This window comes from Gigantopelta aegis, chromosome 9 (assembly GCF_016097555.1).
Source record: "Gigantopelta aegis isolate Gae_Host chromosome 9, Gae_host_genome, whole genome shotgun sequence".
Taxonomy (NCBI): Eukaryota; Metazoa; Mollusca; class Gastropoda; order Neomphalida; family Peltospiridae; genus Gigantopelta; species Gigantopelta aegis.
Genome location: NC_054707.1, coordinates 59,003,468 through 59,027,235, shown reverse-complemented (window position 1 = coordinate 59,027,235; position 23,768 = coordinate 59,003,468). Strand labels below are relative to the sequence as shown.

Here is a 23,768-nt window from a genome sequence, read left to right as displayed (position 1 = left end):
GCCTAGATTATGATGTGGCATTTGAACACAGGTGTGTGTATTAAATCTGTTGCTATCATTATAATAGTTTGTTGTTAATGAGACAATTTCTCCGTGACAAATAAAAACATAAAGGGTGCAATAAAGATTGTATGTAAACGTGTGTAGCGAAAATGGGTAGAAATTAAATTAAGGGAGATAACTCTGTTCTTCCGAACACAGTATTCGGAAAGCCAAAATTTGGCAAAACGAACTATTGACTTTTAGTATTTTTGTTAGTAGTTATTTACATAATCTATGTCGTGAAATATCTTCATAATGGGTTGTGAACGATTGCTACGTCTTAACACAGGAAAACTAATGCCCATTATTGGATGTAAGTAAAATCGATGAGCGAGGTAATCAAACATTGTAACTTGTTCAATTGGACAATTTGTAGGTATGTCACTATGTGGTCATCTGTATGTAATGACAAGAATTGCCTGAAAAACCTATGAGTGCTGTCGTAGTTTTTATATCCTGAGACCGATTTCATGAATTTTCCTCCACAAACACTGTGCCCAGTGGAATGAACAGCCTTTGATAGTTGATATGAATGTTTCCGAACACTAGTCTAGAGGGATTGCATCATTGCATGCCACACCGAACTTTTAAAGTCTATGACAATTTTTTCAAATTTTGTTTCAGGACACATCCTACGTGTGGCCTTCAACACTTTCTTGTAATCTCGTTTCCTTTTCCTCGACATCAGGACGAAATCTAGTGGAACTTGCTTTATATTATCACTGCTGCGAACAAAGCCATGTATTGTGACTAACTGCATGAATGGCTCCATGACCAATTTGAATGTTCCATCCATATACCACGTTTTGGCATTCGAAAGCAACTATCATCTTATCAGAAGCAAAAATCAGATGTTGCTTATCGTCGACTTTGATGTCACCGCGGAGGAATTGGTCTGGAACAAACATAGGGTCTATTTCGAAATCGAGAGTTGTCGGATACAGGGTCTTATACATTCTTATTTCGAACACTGCGTGTCTTGTTCCTGTTAGCCCGGCGTGTCTTCATGGTATACGTGTACCCATTACTATCAGCGAGCTTCTCTTTGCCTTTCTGCGACCCATCTGTGATTATTTGTAAGTGGTGGGTCTGTCATCTTCGCGGTTGTGTGCCATTGGGGTGTCGTCTTCCATGGACCATTCATCTAGATTAGGTGGGACTTCAAAATCTCCAAGGATGGGGTCGTCGTCAGATTCATCAACGTGATCAATCTTGATGTCTGCCCTGTAATCATGATCTTCAACTGACATTTCTTTGTTCCAAGCTCCTCTGTTGAAAGGCGACTACTTTCAACTACGGGTTGACCCTGGTCCGGTGATGTTAAGATGGCATGTCAAGCATGACCATTCGATGTCAGTCCCCTCTGCCACAGCCCTTCTGTACTCTTCGTGGCTAATGCCCATTTGGCATGTGCAGTGTTGCCAACGACTGCAACCATCACAATTCAGACCTTCTTGTCTCAGTCTCACGGGTCGCTGGCTGGAAATGCTGATGTCTCGTCTTAAATCAGTCATAGTTGTTAGTGTTTTCTCTTGAATCCCCACTGGGTTTATATAGTTTATATTTATCCATGTTAAATCAAAGAGGCCACTAAATCTTGCTTATAATAACTAATTCATAATCCCACTCATTAACATCAAACATCGGAGACAAAACATTTAGAATTTGATTGTTGTCTGTTTTGAGGATTTAATGCCCAATAAAGATATCCATGCAGTGCTCTACAAAGCGAGTAAAATACTCGCCATGGCAACTAAAAACATTCCCTGGCTTCTAAAAAATAAAATCACATTCTCCAGTTGGCGATTGTCCAATAATTTTACTTTAATCTGTAAACAAAACTGGACATCGGAAAACACAGTGGACCAGTAGCAATTTATCTTCCATAAAACATATTTTCTATCAGTAGTTTGTTTGAAAAATTAAAGTTTGAAACGTGTTAATCGGACTATGAATAAAGATTTTCCAGTATTCAAGAGTAAACACGGTGACGTTAAGGGGGAGGTAATACTTCGTTATGATGTTATCTCCCTTAACTTGAATATCAAGCGTTTGGAAATAATTTGAGCCCAGTCCAGTTTTGGACCAAGTCGGTCCTATCCCATTTAGAGCCAGGTTTTATTTATGTATTAAAATGAGATTGTTGAGCCACTGTATGTCTTTACTTGTCTGTTTAAAACTCCGACGTTAATTATTTTAAATGTCGACTTGTATATGTGTTATGCTGCGCTTCAATCATCTCGTGTTTATCGTGATAATGCTTCCCTCCACGATAACGACGTCTCCAGTCGTGAATGTCGTTTTAATTATGTCGGAAGTCATGTTCACCAGTGGAAGATGAAAACATGTTTCTATTTTCATGACTATTTTACAGGGCTCAAACTAGGTCTAAATTTTAGGGAAAAGTGACTTCTCTCTCCAGACCTTGAGAGGGAGAAGTTTTTAACCAGAGGGAGACTTGAATTTTTAGTAATTTACTTGCGTTTTTATGTTAAATCACGTGAAGCCCCTTTTTGCAGACACTGATTACGAGTTATTAGTTTATACTTCAAAGAAACAAATTGTATGGACGATATGATCCTAAATACCAAATTACGGATTCATGTGATGACATGTACATTCTTTTATTTTCCTTTGTATTATCTTCAAAGACTGGGATAATTAATCCTTAATTAAGCACGTCACCATCTCCAAATTCCTGGTCAGTCACCCGTGAACGACTTATTTGTTTGCATTACCATAGTTTGACACCCAATAGCCAAGGTATTTTTCGTGCTGGGGTGTCGTTAAACATTCATTCCATTCATTCACCCGTGAACGAATGTTGCCAAGCATGTGGCCTCTGTTTTGACAAGGCGACTTCGATATCGCTCCAGACACACGGTCAGGGCGAAGTTGGCGAGATCAAGGCGAAGTTTGGGCTCACTTCGCCTGGTCGCGTGAGCCCTGATTTTAGATGGCTTTAAAGACACAACTATTTACAAAACAGTATTTATGGATTTACAAGGCAGTATGTGATGAAAATAAATATTATTTAAACCAAAAGTAAGGTAGCTCATTGGTAACTACTAGTAACACATTGAAGCCTGGTAGATATTATCACAATGTTTTATTTAACTTTTAATGAGTACTGCAATTTAAATGCATATCTTAGCAGTGCCATTAAAATAGTAATTCACTTAATTCGTTTAAAACAATTATTGGGTATGGAATTTGATAACAATAGTTAATAGTCGTTCACTGTTTTAGTGATACCAGACACAAACAGTAACTTGTAATTGCTATTTAACAACTAGGAATCACGTCTTCACGAGTTCATTCGAATGCAGTTCTAGTAACAATTATTGCATTAGTAATGTGCCGTAAAATGGCAGATGAATCGATTTAATTACAAGTATATATTAACTGGCTACTAAATATAAGTGTCTGGCGACTAAAATATTATACTTTACTGGCCAGGGAAGAGTAAATTTTAAACTTGCTTTGTAGAGGACCAAACATCAGAGACAAGACATTTAATGCCCAATAAGGCTAATTCTTTGATGTTTCCACCTACCCCGTTCACTTGTTTATTTAACGCACAGCCTCCCAAATGCAAAGAACCATATGCAGCTTTAATACTGTATACTTAACTATAATTCTGCATATCCTTACAACATAATAAACTAACCGTCTAGAATCATTTAGAAAGCACACAGGGATGTTATGGTCGGTCCTTTGTATGCAGGGATGAAATGTACTGTAACATTTGAACTTTAATTTAGTCAAATTAACATCCTAGAAAGCACATCGGGGCATTATTTAAAATGCTACCGGCCTCGGTGGCGTCGTGGCAGGCCATCGGTCTACAGGCTGGTAGGTACTGGGTTCGGATCCCAGTCGAGGCATGGAATTTTTAATCCAGATACCAACTCCAAACCCTGAGTGAGTGCTCCGCACGGCTCAATGGGTAGGTGTAAACCACTTGCACCGACCAGTGATCCATAACTGGTTCAACAAAGGCCATGGTTTGTGCTGTCCTGCCTGTGGGAAGCGCAAATAAAAGATCCCTTGCTGCCTGTCGTAAAAGAGTAGCCTATGTGGCGACAGCGGTTTTCCTCTAAAAAAATATGTGTGGTCCTTAACCATATGTATGACGCCATATAACCGTAAATAAAACACTTCTTTCTTTCTTTCTTTATTTAAAATGTTATGGTCCTTCATATGCGGGGACGATTTGACACGGGGACGTTATGACTGGTCATCTTCCAATATACACAATCAGTTCCTATTGTCAATAATCATAATGTTAACGTTTACCAATAAATCCAATATATTTAATCTGCCAGAAAGAAAAAAGGGTGTCACGTACCATTTACAAGATTTGATTAATGTTGTTTTTATTAGCAACCCTAATTGTTATTGAAAATTGCAGAACTTTCTACATTTGTATGTTTGGGGGTACACTTACTGGTCAGGGAACATCATTTGCTACACAAGTTTTAGAGATCGCTACAATTTGAAAACATTAAATAGTAGTTGCTAATTAATTTTCAATGGACTAGAAATATCGCTAATAAAATATTTAAAAAAAAAAATGTTCCCTGCTGGTGGTTTCACTACACAGATGTCATTTGCCATTGAAATATTTGACGGTGCACCTCCAACTTTAACACAGAACTTTCTTTGGTACATTGCAACCTCATGAGTCCATTGGCATTTCCAAGGCATTGAAAAATGTGACCTGAAATTATATTTTAATTATATTTTGGGGGGTTATGTAGTAGACCATAATAGTACCGTACATAGTACATAAACAAACACTTGCGAAATGATAATAATAGTAATTTAAAAAAAGAAGAAAAATAGTCCGACAGACAGACAGATACACAGACAGACAGGAGCATAGGCCTAATTATTAGTTCCACTTTAAAATCATTTTTCGAAAGAACATAAAGGGTAAAAATAATAGCTGACCACCAGCTGACATGCACAACACATAATGGAATTTACAGTAAATCTCAATTGGGCAATAGTACCGTTTTGTTTTACACTAAATTGTGAGAAAAAAAAGTATTTTACTGTAAATCTTTTTTTGTATGCAAATTCTAAGAGCTAAATGAATAAATTAAGAGTGTTTATCCACTCAAAATGTGATCATAATCTCAATATATTTTTAGTGTGAACTAAGCTGTTTTACTTATACACCTATGACAAAATGCAATATTTACATACATCAGTATTTACATTTTCACACCATCATTGATGTGGGGTAATAATACATTTTACACATTATTTAAATTTAATATTTATGGGGGGTTTTAATGAAAGCAGAAGGCATAAACTTTATAATGATCTTTATTAGTTTCAGCTGTCAGGCTAAACGCATCATCATAAACATCAAACACGTCGTTGTTTCTTTGATGGTCAGTTGCTAAATAATTGTTGCACATGTTTTTCGTGCATAGAACTTAACATAGCTAGTTTGAGTTAAATAAATAATACTAACTAAATAAATCGAAATATATGTAATATTGATTCCATCAAGACCTAAATGATTACATAAACCACAACATTTATTAGTAGCATAATGTTCTTCTTGGTCATTTTTATTTTTTAACACAATACTAGTCTACTAGAACACCGGTGTGATGGTGTCAAACTATTTATAAATTGTCACATTCAGTAATCCTTACTATTGGGCTTTACAATTGCTGCTCGCTTGATACGGAAATGTATGTATTGAGTCGCAATATTTTGGCAGCTCGACTGAACCAGAGGTTATTGGCCAAGGTGTTTTGAATGATCGATCGAAGTTTTTCAAGTTCAGGGAAAAACAGCGAAGTTTGATTCTCACTTGTTGGTTTATTCCTTTGAAGATGGTAGCCATAGCCGTATTCCAACGTAAATGAACAATGAATAATAATGTGTAAGTAACAAAACATTTATTTGTAATTATCGTTAACTGGTTATTTTTATTGGACTTTTAACACGTTTTGTTTACAAGTTAGAACCAAGTATAACCGACCTATCACTTTGTATGCCAACATGTAAGCCAACTACGCTTGATGTGATTGTTACATTTCCTGTTATCACCAATTAATAAAATGATGGGGGTTTTGTTTGTTTGTTTGTTTGTTTGCCTATTTCAAGTCAAATAAGATGCAAGGAAAAAATAGAATGTAAAAATCTCAATACGCAAAACTGTACTGCGGTTTGTATCGAGCTGATCAATTATCGTGGTATACCGGTATACCGGTTTATCATTGCAGCACTAGTAATAACATTCTTCATTACACGTATAGAGGAAAGCCCAAGCTACAGTCCAATGTAAACATTCAGTGTGTCTTCTGGAAAACAAAAGTGACTGAGTTGAGTTACGTTTTTGACAAAATTCATGTATATATATTATTATATATATTCAAAGTCAAACTGAGAGAAGATAACTATGGAAATGCAATCTGGTACGTTAGAAGGTGCCAAAAACATTCAAATTTATTCAATACATTGTCACTCCCAAGTTGTATCGCAATGAGACTAGATACATCGTCCTGCGCACTTGAGTTGCCCGCCCCCCCCCCCCCCCCAACTGGGGGTACTCATCAATACATTTCCATGTCGTGTACACTGAGTCATGGGTTTCCGTGACTTTGGTGCATGGCGACGCAGTGAAAAGGAAGAAAAGGAAGAGGAAATATGTGCCATGGGTGGCACAGGGGGGCCAAAACTGCCAGTGGTGGCTCCTTCTGCATTGCTGCCCCCTGCCCGACCTAAGGTGAAGAGGACCGAGTCAGCCAAGCCTGCCAGGACCAAGTCACCAGCAGTGGATCTCAACACTGCGATGTTGGAACCGACTGCTACTCCCACTCCAGCTTCGACCCAACTGACACCTGTCGAGTCTGGGACTGGATGCATTGCAAAGAGGAAGGTCGTCACTCCCCAGAGTGATCAGCCAGCCAAGGCAAGGCCTTCTACGTCTGGCCACGGCAGGGACTTTGCCGCTTGTAGCTTGCAGGCCAGCAAGAACAAACACCAGTACTCTTAAGTACTTGGTCGGGGACATCACCAACTTGAACTCATTGCCGGACGGTATTCAAGAGGGATATTTCAAACGCTTCCCCGACTGTAGCGAGCTGTCAATCCACAGCACGGACCTAAGTGATGGAACTGTCTGTCTTGTGGTGACGTCCTGTCACGATGGTCTCTAAAGACAAGGGTTGCTCGTGGTGATGCTGTGTCACGATGGTCTCTAAAGACAAGGGTTGCTCGTGGTGATGCTGTGTCACGATGGTCTCTAAAAACAAGGGTTGCTCTTTTGAGACATGGATAGCAACACCATCCACAGAGTGTTAAAGATCATCGGTGGTGCCCAGTACGTCGAATTAGCTAAAAAAACCGCTACGTCACAGGTACAGGAAGCTTGTACCCCAGTTGCGCGGCAGACAGTTCATTATGTTATCTTAGGCACCAACCATTCGACGAACTTTCACCTCCAGGTAATGGCTTAGTTGGACTTTAAATGTTTTGGCTGAAGTTCAAAATTTTATGATTATTTTTTTTTAAATAGTCCGACACACTTTATTTTGACAGCCTGTCAAAATTGCTCAAATTACCATAATAACTTTTCGGCCAAACTTTTTAAATTTTAACTTTTTGACTTAAGTTTTTTGTGTCCAAACATGAGTAGAGTGAATCAGGTCAAATTTGGTCTTAGGTATCTGACCTAACTTCAAAATTTCTATTCCAAATTCCGCCCACCTCATACTTACCCCCCTCCTGTCTCGGACTTGGTCACTGGCAAAGTGAGAGGTTAAGCCCAAGACAGGCGTGTTCAAAACCTTTGTGGTATATGAACATGTAAAATCCTTATTTTCTTCACCTTTCAACAACTGGGAGGGGCAACACATATCATATTCTGCACAAACCCAACCGCAACATCACCCCTATGCACCTTTCAAAGGAAAACCTGCAGGATGAATAAAAACAGAAAAAAGTTAAATAAATAGCAGCTGGCCTCCGTGATGTCATGATTAAGCCATCACACTTAAGTCTGGTAGATACTGGGTTTGCAACCTGGGTCCGGCTCCCACCCAGAGCAAGTTTTAATGACTCAATAGGTAGCTGTAAGACCCTCTTCTCTCTCACTAACAACTAACCACTGTCTGAGATGGCTGAGATATGTGCCCAGGACAGTGTGCTTGAACCTTAATTGGATATAAGCACAAAAATAAGTTGAAATGAATGAATGAATGAAATAATAGTATATATTATGGGGATTCTGAACTAGGCCCGCCGATCCATAATACCCCATAATCTTTTTATACGCCCAACTATGATGGGTCGTATTATGGTATGGCATCTGTTAACGTTTTCCTGTCCAGACCATATCTTGCATAAGATGCATACAGGACCGTCAAAACTCACATGTAGGAACAACTTGGGATGGTGGTGTGTCGTGTACGATTACTAGGTCACTGTGACCTACATTTCACGGTCTACTGCACATAATAGTCCATCCTTGTCCAGACCATATCTTGCATACAGGACCATCAAACCTCACAATTAGGAACAACTTGGGATGGTGGTATGTCGCATACTATTACTAGGTCACTGTGATCTACATTTAATGGTCTACTGCACATAACAGTCATTCCTTGTCCGGATCATATCTTGCATACAGATGCATACAGGACCATCAAACCTCACAATTAGGAACAACTTGGGATAGTGGTGTGTCACATACAATAACTAAGTTACTGTGATACAAATAATGGGCTTATCATGTACCTCACCGGTACTCTTGTTTATTTGTTTTATCTCCAAAATTACTTAAAACCATATAAACTTGAATCTTTTTTCATGTCATCATATACATTATTTGTTGTTACTTTTAATAACAAATTATCTGTATCTGTAGGCCTGGTACATTAGTATCTGCAGGCCTGGTACATTAGTATCTGCAGGCCTGGTACATTAGTATCTGCAGGCCTGGTACATTAGTATCTGCAGGCCTGGTACATTAGTATCTGCAGGCCTGGTACATTAGTATCTGCAGGCCTGGTACATTAGTATCTGCAGGCCTGGTACATTAGTATCTGCAGGCCTGGTACATTAGTATCTGCAGGCCTGGTACATTAGTATCTGCAGGCCTGGTACATTAGTATCTGCAGGCCTGGTACATTAGTATCTGCAGGCCTGGTACATTAGTATCTGCAGGCCTGGTACATTAGTATCTGCAGGCCTGGTACATTAGTATCTGTAGGCCTGGTACATTAGTATCTGCAGGCTTGAATTGGCCTCGGTGGTGTCGTGGTTAAGCCATTGGACATACGGCTGGTAGTTACCATACAAAGTTCGCAGCCCGGTATCGCTCCCACCCAGAGTGAGTTTTAATTAGTTAATGGGTAGGTGTAAGACCACTACACCTTCTTCTGTCTCACTAACCACTACCAATCAACCACTAACCCACTGTCCTGGACAGACAGCCCAGATACCTGAGGTGTGTGCCTAGGATAACGTGCTTGAACTTTAATTGGATATAAGCACGAAAATAAGTTGAAATGAAATGACAAATTCAGGCTTGGTACATTAGTACCAGGGCCGTTGGTCAAGATCTCCCATAATATATACATGTACTACTAGAATTTAATAAACTTTATCACAGACTCCACAGGGAGATTATTAATTTAACATTTAACATTGAATGTTTAATTTATTTATCTACATTGCAGTGACATGTTATAAATAAAGAATGTAAGTTTTGTTTGTGCATCATTTAATTTTAAGAATCATTTCCCTAACAACCTCAAATACATTGACATAAAGGCATGGTACCATAATGGACAACTGAACCTATGGTACCAAATGGATCAACAAGGTATTAACTGAACACATATAACTGATTTGTCAAGAAAATCACTTGTAATATATGGATTCATATTCCACCGTTGTCAGTATTCAGTCTATGTAATATTAATAATGGAATTATGGCTATATGATCATACTGGCTATATGACCATTAATCAGAATATAATAATGGGTAGTTTGAGCACTGATGTGACAATGTAATGGAAGATCCAGTAATGTATCAACAACAAATCAATAACTTGTGTTAGCATTTCTATACATATATTTCAAGACATGAACATAACATATTCAAAATCTTTTAAAATGTGCTGAGAAAGTTGTCTCTGCTGTACATGAAAATATGCAGGGTGTGCCATAACAATGTAATATATAATCTATAATTGGACAAAAATAAACGTAATCCATCAAACTTTATATATGCCTTAAATATTTACTGAATGTTTTTGTGTTCTTTTCCCAGTGGGAACATACAAGATACAGGGAGCGAACACTGTTCAAGAATGTTTGGATACAGCTCTGTCTGCCGGTTACAGATCAATAGGTTTGATTATTCTTCTACAAATATTTTCGCTGTGCTGGTTACTGATAAGAATATTTTCATGAATTCTAATTCTTATTTCTGTTCTTGTGTTTGGCTGTTACTGTATTTTATTATTTTAATACCAGGTTGAAAATTAGTATTTGTAAAGGGCAGATGTGATTTTACAAAGATAGCCCTTTGGACAATCATTAATTAAAAAAACAAATCTTTCCATCACAAAATTTATAATGAAAATGCTAAAAATAAAAATAAAAACATAAAATGTATCCTGATGCCGGGACTCGATCCTATAATGCACCAGTTCACATGACATTTACAACATCATCATCCTGGACATTTACAACATCATCATCCTGGACATTTACATCATCATCCTGGACATTTACAACATAATCATCCTAGACATTTACGTCATCATCATCCTGGACATTTACCACATCATCTTCCTGGACATTTACATCATCATCTTCCTGGACATTTACGTCATCATCTTCCTGGACATTTACGTCATCATCATCCTGGACATTTACATCATCATCTTCCTGGACATTTACGTCATCATCTTCCTGGACATTTACATCATCATCTTCCTGGACATTTACGTCATCATCTTCCTGGACATTTACAACATCGTCTTCCTGGACATTTACATCATCATCATCATCCTGGACATTTACAACAGTAAATGACCTCTTAATCCCAGTCAAGAACACTCCATTTGAAGGCTTTGTAATGTTTATTATTCAACCATCAATAGGATGTAATAGGCTTTAACTGCGTTGCATGTGTTGGACTAATCGGTAATTAATTTTTTTTTAAATTGTCCCAGATCACAAACATAGCAGTGTCAGGGATGTACATACATAGATTCACACATACATACACATACCTATATACAAAAAGGCATCAGTGTAAGTGATTAATTAATTAATTTAGTTTTGACATTGTTTTGTTTTTCTTAATACAGATACAGCTTCAGTGTACAAGAACGAAGAGGATATTGGTGCGTCCTTGAAACACCTGCTTCCTAAACATGGACTCAAGCGAGAAGATATCTTTGTCACCTCCAAACTGTGTATGTTGTTTAGCTAGATAACTAAATCTTACCTGCCTTACCCTGTATGATATCTTTTCCTAATCAGGAACATAGCTAGCCTGAATTAAATTGCAGTAAAAAAAGAAAGAATACTATTAGGTTACAGTAATATAGTTTTCTCTTGCTAAACCAGAATAGCATATTTAAACTATAGTCCTTCCCAGCTAAATGGACATTGTAAATTTGTAAATAATTTCAGTTTATTTTTGACGTATATGGTAAGAAAAAAGTAAAAGTGTATTGGAAATAACAAAAAAAACATTATTTTTGTGTGCAATTTAAAAAACAATCGGTTGAGAAAATACATAAAATTATAGTAGATACCATTGTAAGAAAATGTTGTTCATTGCTGGGAAGGACCATAGAAGGGCAGTAATTTTTTGTGTCCTCAAGCAAAAAGATCATTAATATTAATAGAAATGTAATTGTATTGAGATACCCATTTAAAAATAAAACCTGATCTACAGGCCTGTAAGAACGCAATCTAATTAAAATTAGCTCCACCGGTTAATTACTATTACCTGTGGATCTAACAGCACCCAGTTGGAGCTCATGTCCAGTTGACCTTTCATTCGACCAATCAAAACCTTACTTGCATTCAGAATTATGCCGAGGGTATACGAAATGATTCGGGTGAATTACGAAGTATGTCGGAAACTAATTTCAATATAAAATTTTATATAAAATTTGTTTCAAGACGGAAAAAAACCCTGTGATGGCATAGCCATAAAATCTCTTTATACTAGAATACAATCCAGAGTTTATTACTGCACTTTCCCCCCGGCTTTTTTAATGTTGAAATAGACCAACAAGTTCGCCTATTGCATAAATAATGTCGCCCAATATTTTTAGAATTTGTATACTCTCCCTCTGTCTCTCTCTATCTCTATCTGTCTGTCTGTCTCTCTCTTTGTCTCTCTCTCTGTCTCTCTGTATATCTCTCTCTCTGTATATCTCTCTCTCTGTATATCTCTCTGTATCTCTCTGTATCTCTCTCTCTCTCTCTCTCTCTGCTGTGTGTGTCTCTCTCTCTTTTTCTTCCACCGAAATAACCATAGTATAAAATGTGCTGAGGTGTCATTAAATAAAAATCCTTTCCTTTTCTTTATTACTTTACTTAATTTTAGAAATATGTCCTGACATGATTAACTTTTGCTACCAGCTCCTCGTCACCATGGGACTGGGACCTGCTATGAAGCGTGTCTGGATTCTCTGAGGAGACTACAGATGGATTACCTGGATCTCTACCTCATCCACTGGCCGGGTGTCCAGAGTATGAAGCCAGATGATGTCAGGCAGCGCGATCTCCGCAAACAGAGCTGGCATGACATGGAGAAGCTGTACAACGAAGGTTGGTAATACACATTAGTAGACAAGTTATTTTATTGAAATATTGGGGGAGGAAAGGGTGCTGATAAAGAACATACAAGAAAACCTTAATTTCATATTCTTGGCCCATATTCTTGAAAAGGTGTAAGTTTAGGGTTGCATGTAAACAGAAATCTACAACTGAGAAGAGGTATTCTTACAGAAATGTAAATCGAACTTCCATCTAAAGTTGGATGTAAATTCAAGAGTGTCCTCAACCATAACTAGTGGCAAACTTAGAAATGAGTCATATCTGTGTGTTTTCAAAATGAAAATCTCAGATGTATTCATTTTTATAAACAGATTCAGATTTTGGCAACAAGACCAGGCCCCGTGCTTATAAACCTTAAAGTCTAGACTTTAATAAAGTCCAGACTCTAATGTCATGGCAACGCCATTCAAATAGCATTACGTTAAAGTCTAGACTTTAAGTTTTATAAGCACGGGCCCAGATAAACTTTTGAATGAAATTGCCTCGGCAACTTTATGTTTTGATGAATTCTATTAAAATATAAGCATATTTTTTAAATAATTGTAGGCAAACTTCATTCCATTGGAATCTCAAACTATGTGGAGCACCACATACGAGAGCTGCTGGGGTACGCTGCTGTGAAACCAGCCGCCTTGCAGATTGAGTGTCACCCACACACAAACCAGGCACAGCTCGCAGCATTGTGCAAGTCGCACGGAATCCACTTCCAGGCCTATTCATCACTGGGAGGAGGTCTAGACAACATGGTTGGTGCAATAAAATGTGTGATTGGTATTCAATAAAGTGTGGTACTGTTATGTGGAGGAGGAATATAGCCCTGTGGTAAAGCACTTGTTTGATGCGCAGTTAGTCTAGGATTGATCGCCATCAGTGGGTTCATTGAGCTCTTTGTTGTTGCAGCTGGTGCTCCACTACTGGTGTAACAAAGGCCATGGTATGTATTATCCTGTCTGTGAGATGGTGCATATATAAAGATCCCTTGCTGCCAATACCCCCCCCCCCCCAAAAAAAAGTAGCCCATGGTGTGGCAGCAGTGGAGTTTTCTATCATCATGTTTGTTATCATTGACAGTGTTTCCAATGCCATAAAACCAAATGTGTTACATGTGTCGTAAAATAAAACAGGTCTTCCTTCTTTCGTTTGTAGATGCAGCATCATGTTTCTTCATTACCTTTTCTAAAGCTAATAGTAGAGCATTCGCCTGAGTTGTGATCCATGCTAGGACTGATTGCCCTTGAAGGACTGTCCCAACCAGGGCCAGATGGCTGGTACACCAAATGTCTTAGCATGTTCTATCCTATGAAAACTGCATATAAGACGAGCAAAATGTTTTGTCAGCTTAGTGTGTTGTTCTTTTCATTAGCTGACTATACCCTGAAGCCAGAAGTGGCTTTGAACAAAAGTTCAAAGTTTGTTTTGTTTAACGACACCACTAGAGCATTGATTTATTAATCATTGGCTATTGGATGTCAAACATTTGGTAATTTTGACATATAGAATTAGAGAGGAAACCCACTACATTTTTTCATAAGTAGCAAGGATCTTTTATATGTACCATACCACAAACAAGATAGCACATACCACATCATTTGATATACCAGTCGTGGTAGCCTGGCTGGAACGAGATTTAGCCCAATGAGCCCACAGCTGGGGATCGATCCCAAACCGACCATGCATCAAGCTAGGTCTTTACCACCCCTATCTTTGAACAATACCATCCTCTGCAACTCCTGTTTGATTCAATGCTGCTTCTTTTCAAGTGTTATTGTCATCCAAGTATTGTTAAAACTTTATCAAAGTTAAAAATTAATGCTTCACTATATAGTTTCAGACTTTTTGTGCTTGCCTTTTCTCAAAATTTAAAGCTTAAAACTAAAATAATAACATTTAATCTTTCTATTAAATGAAGTTATCAAAGTAACAACATAATTATTTGCCAATTAAATTGTTTTATTGACTTAGTTATTGTAATAGATGCATATTCAGAGGCTGGAAATAACAAATTATTTGGGTTTGTGTGCTGTCAATTGTTATAAGTGACGTCATATTGAGGTATGACTTACGTTAGTTATTTAAAGTTTAAACGTAAAACATTTCAAGTGTGGTCCTAGTATTTACAAACAAATGAAACACACAAAAAGAAGAAAAAAAGAAGCCAGTTCCATGTTGTTTCTTGGTCAGCCTACAAGGCATTTTGGAGTGTTGTTTTATATTAAGAGGATGAGACTGTTTAATCATATTTACTATATAACAAACCGTCAGTTTCTCGCTCAACAACAGTACCGTTTATTTATTTATTTATTTATTTGGATTTTATTTGAATTGGATTTTGCTATATTTTCATTGATGATTTATGTGCATATTTTCGACGTGTATATCTGGTTCCAGTGTACACTGTTGCTCAATTTATCTATTTGGATCCATTTATTTATATTTGGGTTGCCCAAATGCTCTATTTTCGGGTGGTAATAAACACAATATTTTGAATTGTTATCTTTGATAATAAAAAACAGAAGAAATATTTAGCTGAAGCATGGGAATGTTGCACATTTTCTTATTTTATTTTTCAGTTAATAGATCTGCCTGTCATACAGAGTATTGCTGAATCGTACAAGAAATCTACAGCTCAAGTTTTACTGAGATGGGCCATTCAACAAGGCTATGGTTGGTCATGTACATTCAATGTTATTAGCAATTAGCATTTTTTAGTTAAAAAAAGGTTGTTTTAAAGGCATATTCGGGTATTGTTTACGCACACAACTGCCGCGCATATATGAGACAATACTCCGGTAGCTTGTTGAATTTGAATGACATCAGTATTACAGTGATGTCACTTTGCATCTCGTTACAATAACAATAAACTGGGTGCATGATTTCCATCTTCAAAATGCCGGGAAAATTCCAATACAAAATTGCAATTGAAACTTACTAATTTCTATAATGGACACATAATTATACATTAAATTTGACGTTTTTCAATTTAAAAACTCTTTATTTGGTATAGATTAAGTCAAATTTAATTTCAAGGTATTTGTCACAAAATAGGAGAAAATGACATGATAGCCAAATTGTTTTGCAGATACCGGTATGTGTTTTGATATGCTTCTGGAATAAATAGGCGAACATTAGCACATTTTGAGTGGTAGAAATATTTGTAATGTATGCCTTTAATAAATAATATGAGTAAAATACAACTTAAACAATATGGTATATTATGTGTATATTTAATAAAAAGTAATTAAAAAAAGAAGATAATATTTACTACTATTCTAATAAAGAGAATTATTTCTTTAACCTATATTTTTTTATATCTAAGAATTTATCATAGACAGAACTGTGATAAAGTTTGCACTACTCATTCATAAAATGTTAATCAGTATACATTTTTTCTTCACAATTTAGGTGTTTTGCCAAAGTCAATTCATCCTGCTCGGATCAAGGAAAATATTGACATCTTTGACTTTGAACTGAGTGAAAAGGACATGGATACTTTAAACAAACTGAACAGTGAACATCATTATGCATGGAATCCAGTGAACATAGTCTGACATAAAATTACAACCAGTTTTTGTTCTTAATGATATATGACATTTACGTTTGCTCAGAAGTTGTGATACAAAGGTTTTTGGGCAGCATTTTGACAAGATTGACAAAGCAGGGAACCGTTCGTTCGGTATCACTTTGCGATTTGCTATGCAAGTTTCAAACTTTCAGAGATAGCTACACCATTCTCAGATCGTAGTTGCTCAGCAATATTTAAAAACCCAAATATTTCATGTCTTTGAAAGAGGTTGTGTGATACCTGAACAATGTATTCAACAGAGGTCTTTAAAGCTCGGATCAAAGATGACTATTGATGCCCATCATTTGCCACTAATCTGACAGAACAGATAGAAGAAACATTATTTTCGGTTTCAAGCTCTTTGCAGTTTTATTTTTGCTATTAAATATTTATACTGATGTTGGTCATGCATTTTTTTTGTCATACTATTTATCTAAATGTTCAACACCCAAAAGTTGATATTTTGTTTGTGTTGGGGTGTCATTAAACGGTCATTCATTTGTTTTTTCTCTCATTGCACAATACAGACATGCTGGGGGAAACTGTAACCACATTTGTTTTCATTTTCAAATGATGGGTGTTCATTTATGCAGTAAAACAAGCTCATGTGATACATGTACTTCCATTTTACCCTACCATTCAGAAGTAAACACATGCACAAACGAACGTTTGAAGATTTATTTTCAATCTGCTGATAATTCAAATGTAGATCTACTGATAACAATACCTGTACATGTAAACATGACTGCTAAAATAAATTTTAAAATGAGTGCAACAAAAAACCCAAACCACAATGCTCTTTGTAATATTTTATTATTTTCAACAACCAAGCTTTGAGGGTTATTCACAAAATCACATTTCTGTGCAAGCAATACTTTGCACAAAACCGGCATTCATAATATTTAATATTTTTTTGACATGCTGAGTTGACAGCGTGACTCCACAACTGTTGAGTGACGACTTTGCATTATTAACATCCAAGAAAAGCAGAAAGAAAAAAATCATTGATGCACAAGATATTACATATTTTTACATCCAATCTGTTTCTTGAGAATAATGAGACTTCTACAGACAGTGATCATTTAGAAGAAGCAAGAAATACATTGCATGTTCTCTGGACAATGAGGAGCCTCTAATGTAAAATAACTGATATAAAGCTGAAAATAATGAGTGAAAGAAATAAGCCAACTGCTCACAACATGTAAATAGCACGCTTATTTGCATAGGCTTGGTGTATAAGCATCGTACAATTACAAATGATCGTGTTCAATATCCTAAGAAAATAAATAACATGGATAATCTGTGTATTTTGATTGGCTATCCTGATGCAACATTTTCATTCCGTTATTCTAAACCATGGACATCTTTCAGATAGAAATATTGTATAAAATGTCTTGCTTATAATTTAATGTTAATTTGTTTTTCTCTAAAATCACTAGTATACATGTACAAACTATTTCAGAAATCATATTCAAGGGATGTCTTTCTTTATAATATTTGTTAACAAATTTCAACCTTGCTCTGGTATGACATTTATGATCACAGAAATATGAAGTGTGAAGAATATCACTTGGTGAAAACGTATACCAAATATTAAAGCAGTCCATGAAAGTTATAGGCAATTACAAACTTAAAATGACCATGACATTACATTGGATCGGTCGGGTTCTTAGACCTGAGAGATGTGTGGCTAAAAGCCTCTCTTACTGAACACTTGTACCGAATGTGAAAGCCAGCCTTGAAAAGAATTACAAGGTTTACTAACTGGAGAAAAAATTCTAACAATTTCCAAATGACCTTCACATCATAATTACAGAATTGAAGGTGTGCTACTGAAACTCTTCTGGGGAACAAAAGTATACCAAATATAGAAGCCATTCATCAAAATGTTTTAAGAGTTAAAAGCAATTTCAGAAATGTTTAACCGTCCCAAATGATTATGTCCTCATGTGGTGGCGGTAGGGGTGCAGATCAAAGAATCACTTCATGAACATCCCAATATGAAAATCATCAATTAAAGCATTCATAAACTAAAGGCAACTGAAGAAAACTTGTAAATGACCATAACCGTGCCCTGCTAATGTATTAAAAAATATTCTAGAATATTGTTTGTAAACAAAGGGGGCCAAAGCAGAAGTGGAACTACAATGTAGTCATTCTATTGACTCACATTTTGCTTTGCATGGGAGCCAAAACTGGAAGAAAATTAAAACTTCACAAAAAGCTGAATTTAGTTCAACATTCCGACCAACGCCTGCTGAAACCGAAGTAAAAATTCAGTCCATAAATAATAATCAGCAGTGAATAATGATAATTTCATATAGATTCCGTTTAGACTAGCTCTTTTATATATATATATATATATATATATACACACACAAATTGGTAAACAGAATTGTTGTCATTTTTAAAAAACAAAACATTATTGGAAGACAAAACAAATTTTAAATTATTACTGTAACATAAAACAAAGGAAAAAAAAAATCGAATTGTTAAAAAAGTCTGTATCGACGCCTGCACTTTCGAAACATTTACTGAGTTACTTTTCTCTAAGCAGTGGTATGTGCTGTCCTGTATGGGAGTGTGCATATAAAAGTCCCTTGCTGGTCATTGTCAACTGTGAGCAGTTTCAAGTTTTACACTCCAGACACTGTGAGAAGCCTAACAGTAACAGACATAGTTCAAAGTGTGCTGTCGTGCCAAACAAACATTCTATTCCTTTTAAACCAAAAAATGTAGTTTAGTCCATTTATTTCAAGTCTGGAATCCATATTCTACTTTTTATAAACACTATTGAAGGGTTTTTTCGGCATACGGGTTGTGTAAAAACAAGGGATTAAAAATTATATTTCCCCTGAGAATTTCCACCTGTTAAACAAATCTGAATATAACATACATTTGGCACTTTTAAAATAAAGCAGAAAATCAAGTACTATGGAAGATGTCTTATTACATTTAGATCAGCAGTCAAGTTTGAATCACTCCCTATTTTATGACACACCTACACCATAGCTCAAGACAACTATTTAAGTTCAGGGGTGTTTTTTTTTACAGTATTTCCAAAGACTACGGTAGTTGAAATGCAGTGTAAAATATTTTTACAATTGTTTTTTCTACCATGAAATGACAAACTACTGTAAATCAGGAAATGTTAGTAAGCATGAAATTTTAGTGAACTCAACAAGGCCATTCAAGACATGTCGCTAAATTTAAAGAGATGGACAACACTGTTCCAAAAAATGTTTGTGCGATTGTTTTGTTTCAAATTTTTTTTTAGTGTTTGATATGACAACCTCACTAACGTTTTATGTCACTAATGTGTCACTTATTTACATTTTGCAAATTTTTTGCTATATTCTACGATTTACAGTACTTGCAACTTCTTGCTTAAATTATCAATTTTGGCAAATCCAATTTGTGTTTCGGTGTCCTGGTATTTGTAGAAAACAGAATGGGTACAAACCTTTGGACTCAAAATCAGTAACAGTAATCTTGGACTTGTTGGCATATTGCTAATTTATGTAACATTGGCTTACAATAAAATACACTGTAATACTCTTCAGTCACTGGACAATTGAAACATCTGAGAAAAAAAAGCACCAGCTGTTAAAAAAAAAAAAAAAGTCACTTAGGTGAACAGCACCATAAAGAAACTAAGAGAGACAACAAGGCCTCCTGACTACATTTGAGCAGTGAAACAAGTGGCTTAAAGAGACTTGGGAACAGGTTTTTAGTAACAACTTTATAGGTTCTGTTTTGCATCATCAGATCTTCCCATTTAAGGGTAGCTACATGTATCACTCTCCATCACTACCATGAGACTAGTTCAAGGAGAGTAGGTTTAAGCTCCCATTAGGATGTCAACTTATATGTTATCAATATGATAATATTTTAAAGTAATCCTCATAATGTAAGTTAGAGGAGCAATTGATCACTACCTTCAAATTTTTTTTTTTAATGGAGAGTAACTGCATTACAAGGTGTTTTTTTTTTTTTTTTTTTGTTTTTTCCATAAAAAGTTAATGCCAAGTAAGAAAAGTTAGTTTTTTCTCTCATTCCCACCCAATACTATTTTAACTGCCACCCTTTAACACTATTTTTATTGCACTGAATTTATTTATCTGCATATAGTCTAATTTGCACATGGAATGGCTGGGTTTATTGTAATATATATCACTGGAATGTTCCACATTGCAAAAATACAATATTTAGATAAAAATAGTGAGTAATGGACAATGCGATCAATATTAAAATAAAAAAATAAACAACTAAAATTTAAAGTTTCCTTTTTCCTTCTCCAAAAATGTTTGAACATGAACTATCCTTCTATTCTTGATTAGCTTAATCTAAAAATATCACTGGGGTAATACATATTTCATTCATTTGAGATATACCCGTTTTATACAGTTCCCAATATCAATTAATACATCCACAATTTAACCTATATTTAAGAAGACTGTGTATAAGCTACATTTTAGATGCATAACAGAATCCATAACTCTGTCACTAATAACCCATGACCGATTCTCTTTAATAAAAAAAAAATAAAAAAAATAAGTTTAGACTGACGAGTATAAACAAGCTGCAGTATATAACTACAGTGAAACCTCTCAAGACCAGACCCTCTGTAAACCGGAATTTCCTCAAAACCAGACATTTTACAGTCTCTTTCTAAAAAGCAGGACATAACTTAACCTCTCTAAACCGGATCCCTCTTAAAACCGGACATTTTACTTGGTCCCGAGGGTGTCAGATTTAGAGGGGTTTCACTGTACATATATACAGTCCCTGTTGCATAACTGGAGAACACATACTAAACTGCTTGACAGCAAAAAACACTGAGACAAGGAGATATTAAAGAACATTATACAAAGAACACTAAAGAAAAGAAAAAAGCAAAATAAAGGTTTTAAAAGATGAAAAAAAAAAGGAGTACACTTCATTCTGGATTCAGGACAAGAATTCAAGCCAGACAATACAATACAATATTGGGGCAAGTTCAACCAACAGTTTGTCGATACACTGGTTTTTATGCCACACGGCCATTATGGGAATCGGTTATAATAGCTTGCAAACGATTGGCGAAAAAGGGCTGGCTAAAATTAGGCCTGATGTTGTGCATGTTATCAATTTAAGTAACTACATGTCAACAATTAACAGCCGGGTAAAGGATAAGAAATGAAAGTATAATAAAATACACTCTCTTCGTTAATATTCTTAAATTTTCACTGGTGATGGCAAGTTTAAAATCTGTAGCAGTTAATAATATTGTGTCATACATGTATTTATCCTATAACTTACCCACAATATCCATGTCATAAACCTATTTGGTATTTAACTCTGTTAATAATGTTTTGCTGTCAGTGGGTCATTTGTTTACAGCCAACAAGACAAGACAGTCTAAGAGTAACATTTTGGTGAGATTTAGTTGAAGTTTGTGACGTTAAACTACATTTGAGCTCATCGCGATGACTGGTGAGGTGACGTTAGAACTTTGATTTACTAAATATCAAATTAAAATGTTATTTTAGAAGTGTTATAAGGTAAGTAGAATTTGTTACTCATGATTTTTAATATGTAAAATATCAACCATGTCTAGATAATTGCCATTTGTCTCGGCAGAGCCTTGAGAAATGCCCACTAACACAGACTTGGTTGATATTTTCCATGTTAAAAAACACTCTTGACGAATTCTCTATGTATAAAACAGAGACAGGTAAAATGGCAAACTATTTGATCAACCACAGAAAGTAACATAAATGTCTAATAAATAAACATGAATAAAATGTTAATTAAGAAAACTTTGATTGTTTTCACCCCTAAACAACAGACTGGTTTGAACACCCAACAGCCAATCAAATGGCCATATACTCTTCCACCGTGTTAAGGAAATCCAATTCCATTAACATTAATGGATGAAGACAAATTATGAAGCTGTATAACTAATGCTACCGACAAATAAAATGCATGCAGGTATTAAAAACATTACCGGTAACTGCAGTTAGCAACAAGCAAATGCATGTACAGCATACTTCAGCCAACTCTGAAAATTTGGGGGTAAAAAAAAGTTAGGATCAGATTTTCACTATAGTCCAGTTGCATCAAAAGGGAACCAATGAATTGTAACTCTATAATGAATAAAGTTAATTATGTTTTTTAATAAAAACATAAATTCTTACGTTTTAAATCCATACCAACTCACCTGACATTTAAAAAAAAAAATCATAGTTCACAACAGAAGTCCACAACAAGTTATCGTCAAATTACATAGGTTAAATCTTTTATCAACGCAGGGATGAATGCAACTGATGGAACAGCCAAAGGAAAGCAATTATTCTGCTTTTAGCCTCTGTGTACTGCTTTATCAATGTAACAATACACATGAAACTGCCTACTTTAATTGTTCCAGTATTTTGTGTTCTCCCGTTTTAAAAATGACATTTCATCTATACAATTTTACGGTAATTTATTTTTAGAAACACTTTTTTGTTTACATAGAAATTCTTTGTAAAAAATGTCATGAGAGTTGTCATGGTTTAATAATATCTTTTTGTATGAATTTTAGTATATAGTTATATGCTAATTCATCGGTTCCTTTTTGACACAGACTAAACCTGAAAACTTCTCCAGGACCTGTGTTTATAAAACTTTTAGAGTCCAGACTCAATGATCTCTAATGACACCACATGCATACAATGTGTATGGTATTGTCATGACGTTAGTGTCTCAGACTCTATTAAGAGTCTTGAGTCTAGACTCTAAAAGTTTTATAAGCACTAGGCCTGTTCCTATTCTATGATAAAATTTTAATAGTAACTTCCTACTTTCCAAGAGCCTGCAACATATTCTTTCCATTGACATTTTTTATCCCTGAAGGATATTTTTTTGGAAAGATGGCTGCTGAGCAAGAGCAGAAGCAATGCACTGAAAATTGTAAGAACCAATTTTAACAGATACATGTATTTACAACAGCAGCAGCATTACTGAACAGCCCTTGTAATAAAAAAATTGGACTCGGCAAAAGCAGATGCAGTGGCAACAATACATAATTTGCTTCAGGTAAAATGCACTATGCAATTTGTTTCTGTTTGAACTCCCTACATGTATAGCTCTGTACAATAATAAAACACTGATTTTTAAGTCTTAAGATAATCTACTGGTACTATTAAACATGTACCACAAATTTTATTGTAGATTGTTTGACCATATCATACATGTAGGTTTTGGTTCAAACTTTAACTAAAGTTGCCTCGGCCAAAAAATGCTAATGTGAATCAATCAATTTTACGTAAGCTTTACACCAGCATTACTGAATGCTGAA

At 35.7% G+C, this 23,768-nt stretch overlaps 1 protein-coding gene across 2 annotated transcripts; it reads left to right on the top strand.

Moving 5' to 3' along the window:
• The first annotated feature begins 188 nt into the window (after positions 1-188).
• Positions 189-16,845, top strand: LOC121380458 (glyoxal reductase-like). Of its 2 annotated transcripts, XM_041509278.1 has the most exons (8): positions 221-355; positions 5,786-5,950; positions 10,349-10,429; positions 11,397-11,504; positions 12,688-12,876; positions 13,432-13,631; positions 15,456-15,549; positions 16,288-16,845. In XM_041509278.1, the coding sequence occupies exons 2-8, from the start codon at positions 5,947-5,949 to the stop codon at positions 16,431-16,433; spliced, it is 822 nt and encodes a 273-aa protein (XP_041365212.1). In that variant the 5' UTR covers positions 221-355; positions 5,786-5,946; the 3' UTR covers positions 16,434-16,845. The 2 variants fall into 2 exon arrangements, with proteins under 2 accessions (XP_041365211.1, XP_041365212.1); XM_041509277.1 differs by lacking the exon at positions 5,786-5,950 and having other exon boundaries at positions 189-355.
• The last annotated feature ends 6,923 nt before the right edge of the window (positions 16,846-23,768 follow it).

Excerpts from the sequence above, each read along its gene's own strand:
- LOC121380458 (XM_041509277.1), top strand. The coding sequence starts at position 298 with ATGGGTTGTGAACGATTGCTACGTCTTAACACAGGAAAACTAATGCCC. Across the intron at positions 356-10,348 it reads ACTAATGCCCATTATTGGAT|TGGGAACATACAAGATACAG; the intron begins GTAAGTAAAATC and ends TTCTTTTCCCAG. Across the intron at positions 15,550-16,287 it reads GGCCATTCAACAAGGCTATG|GTGTTTTGCCAAAGTCAATT; the intron begins GTTGGTCATGTA and ends TTCACAATTTAG.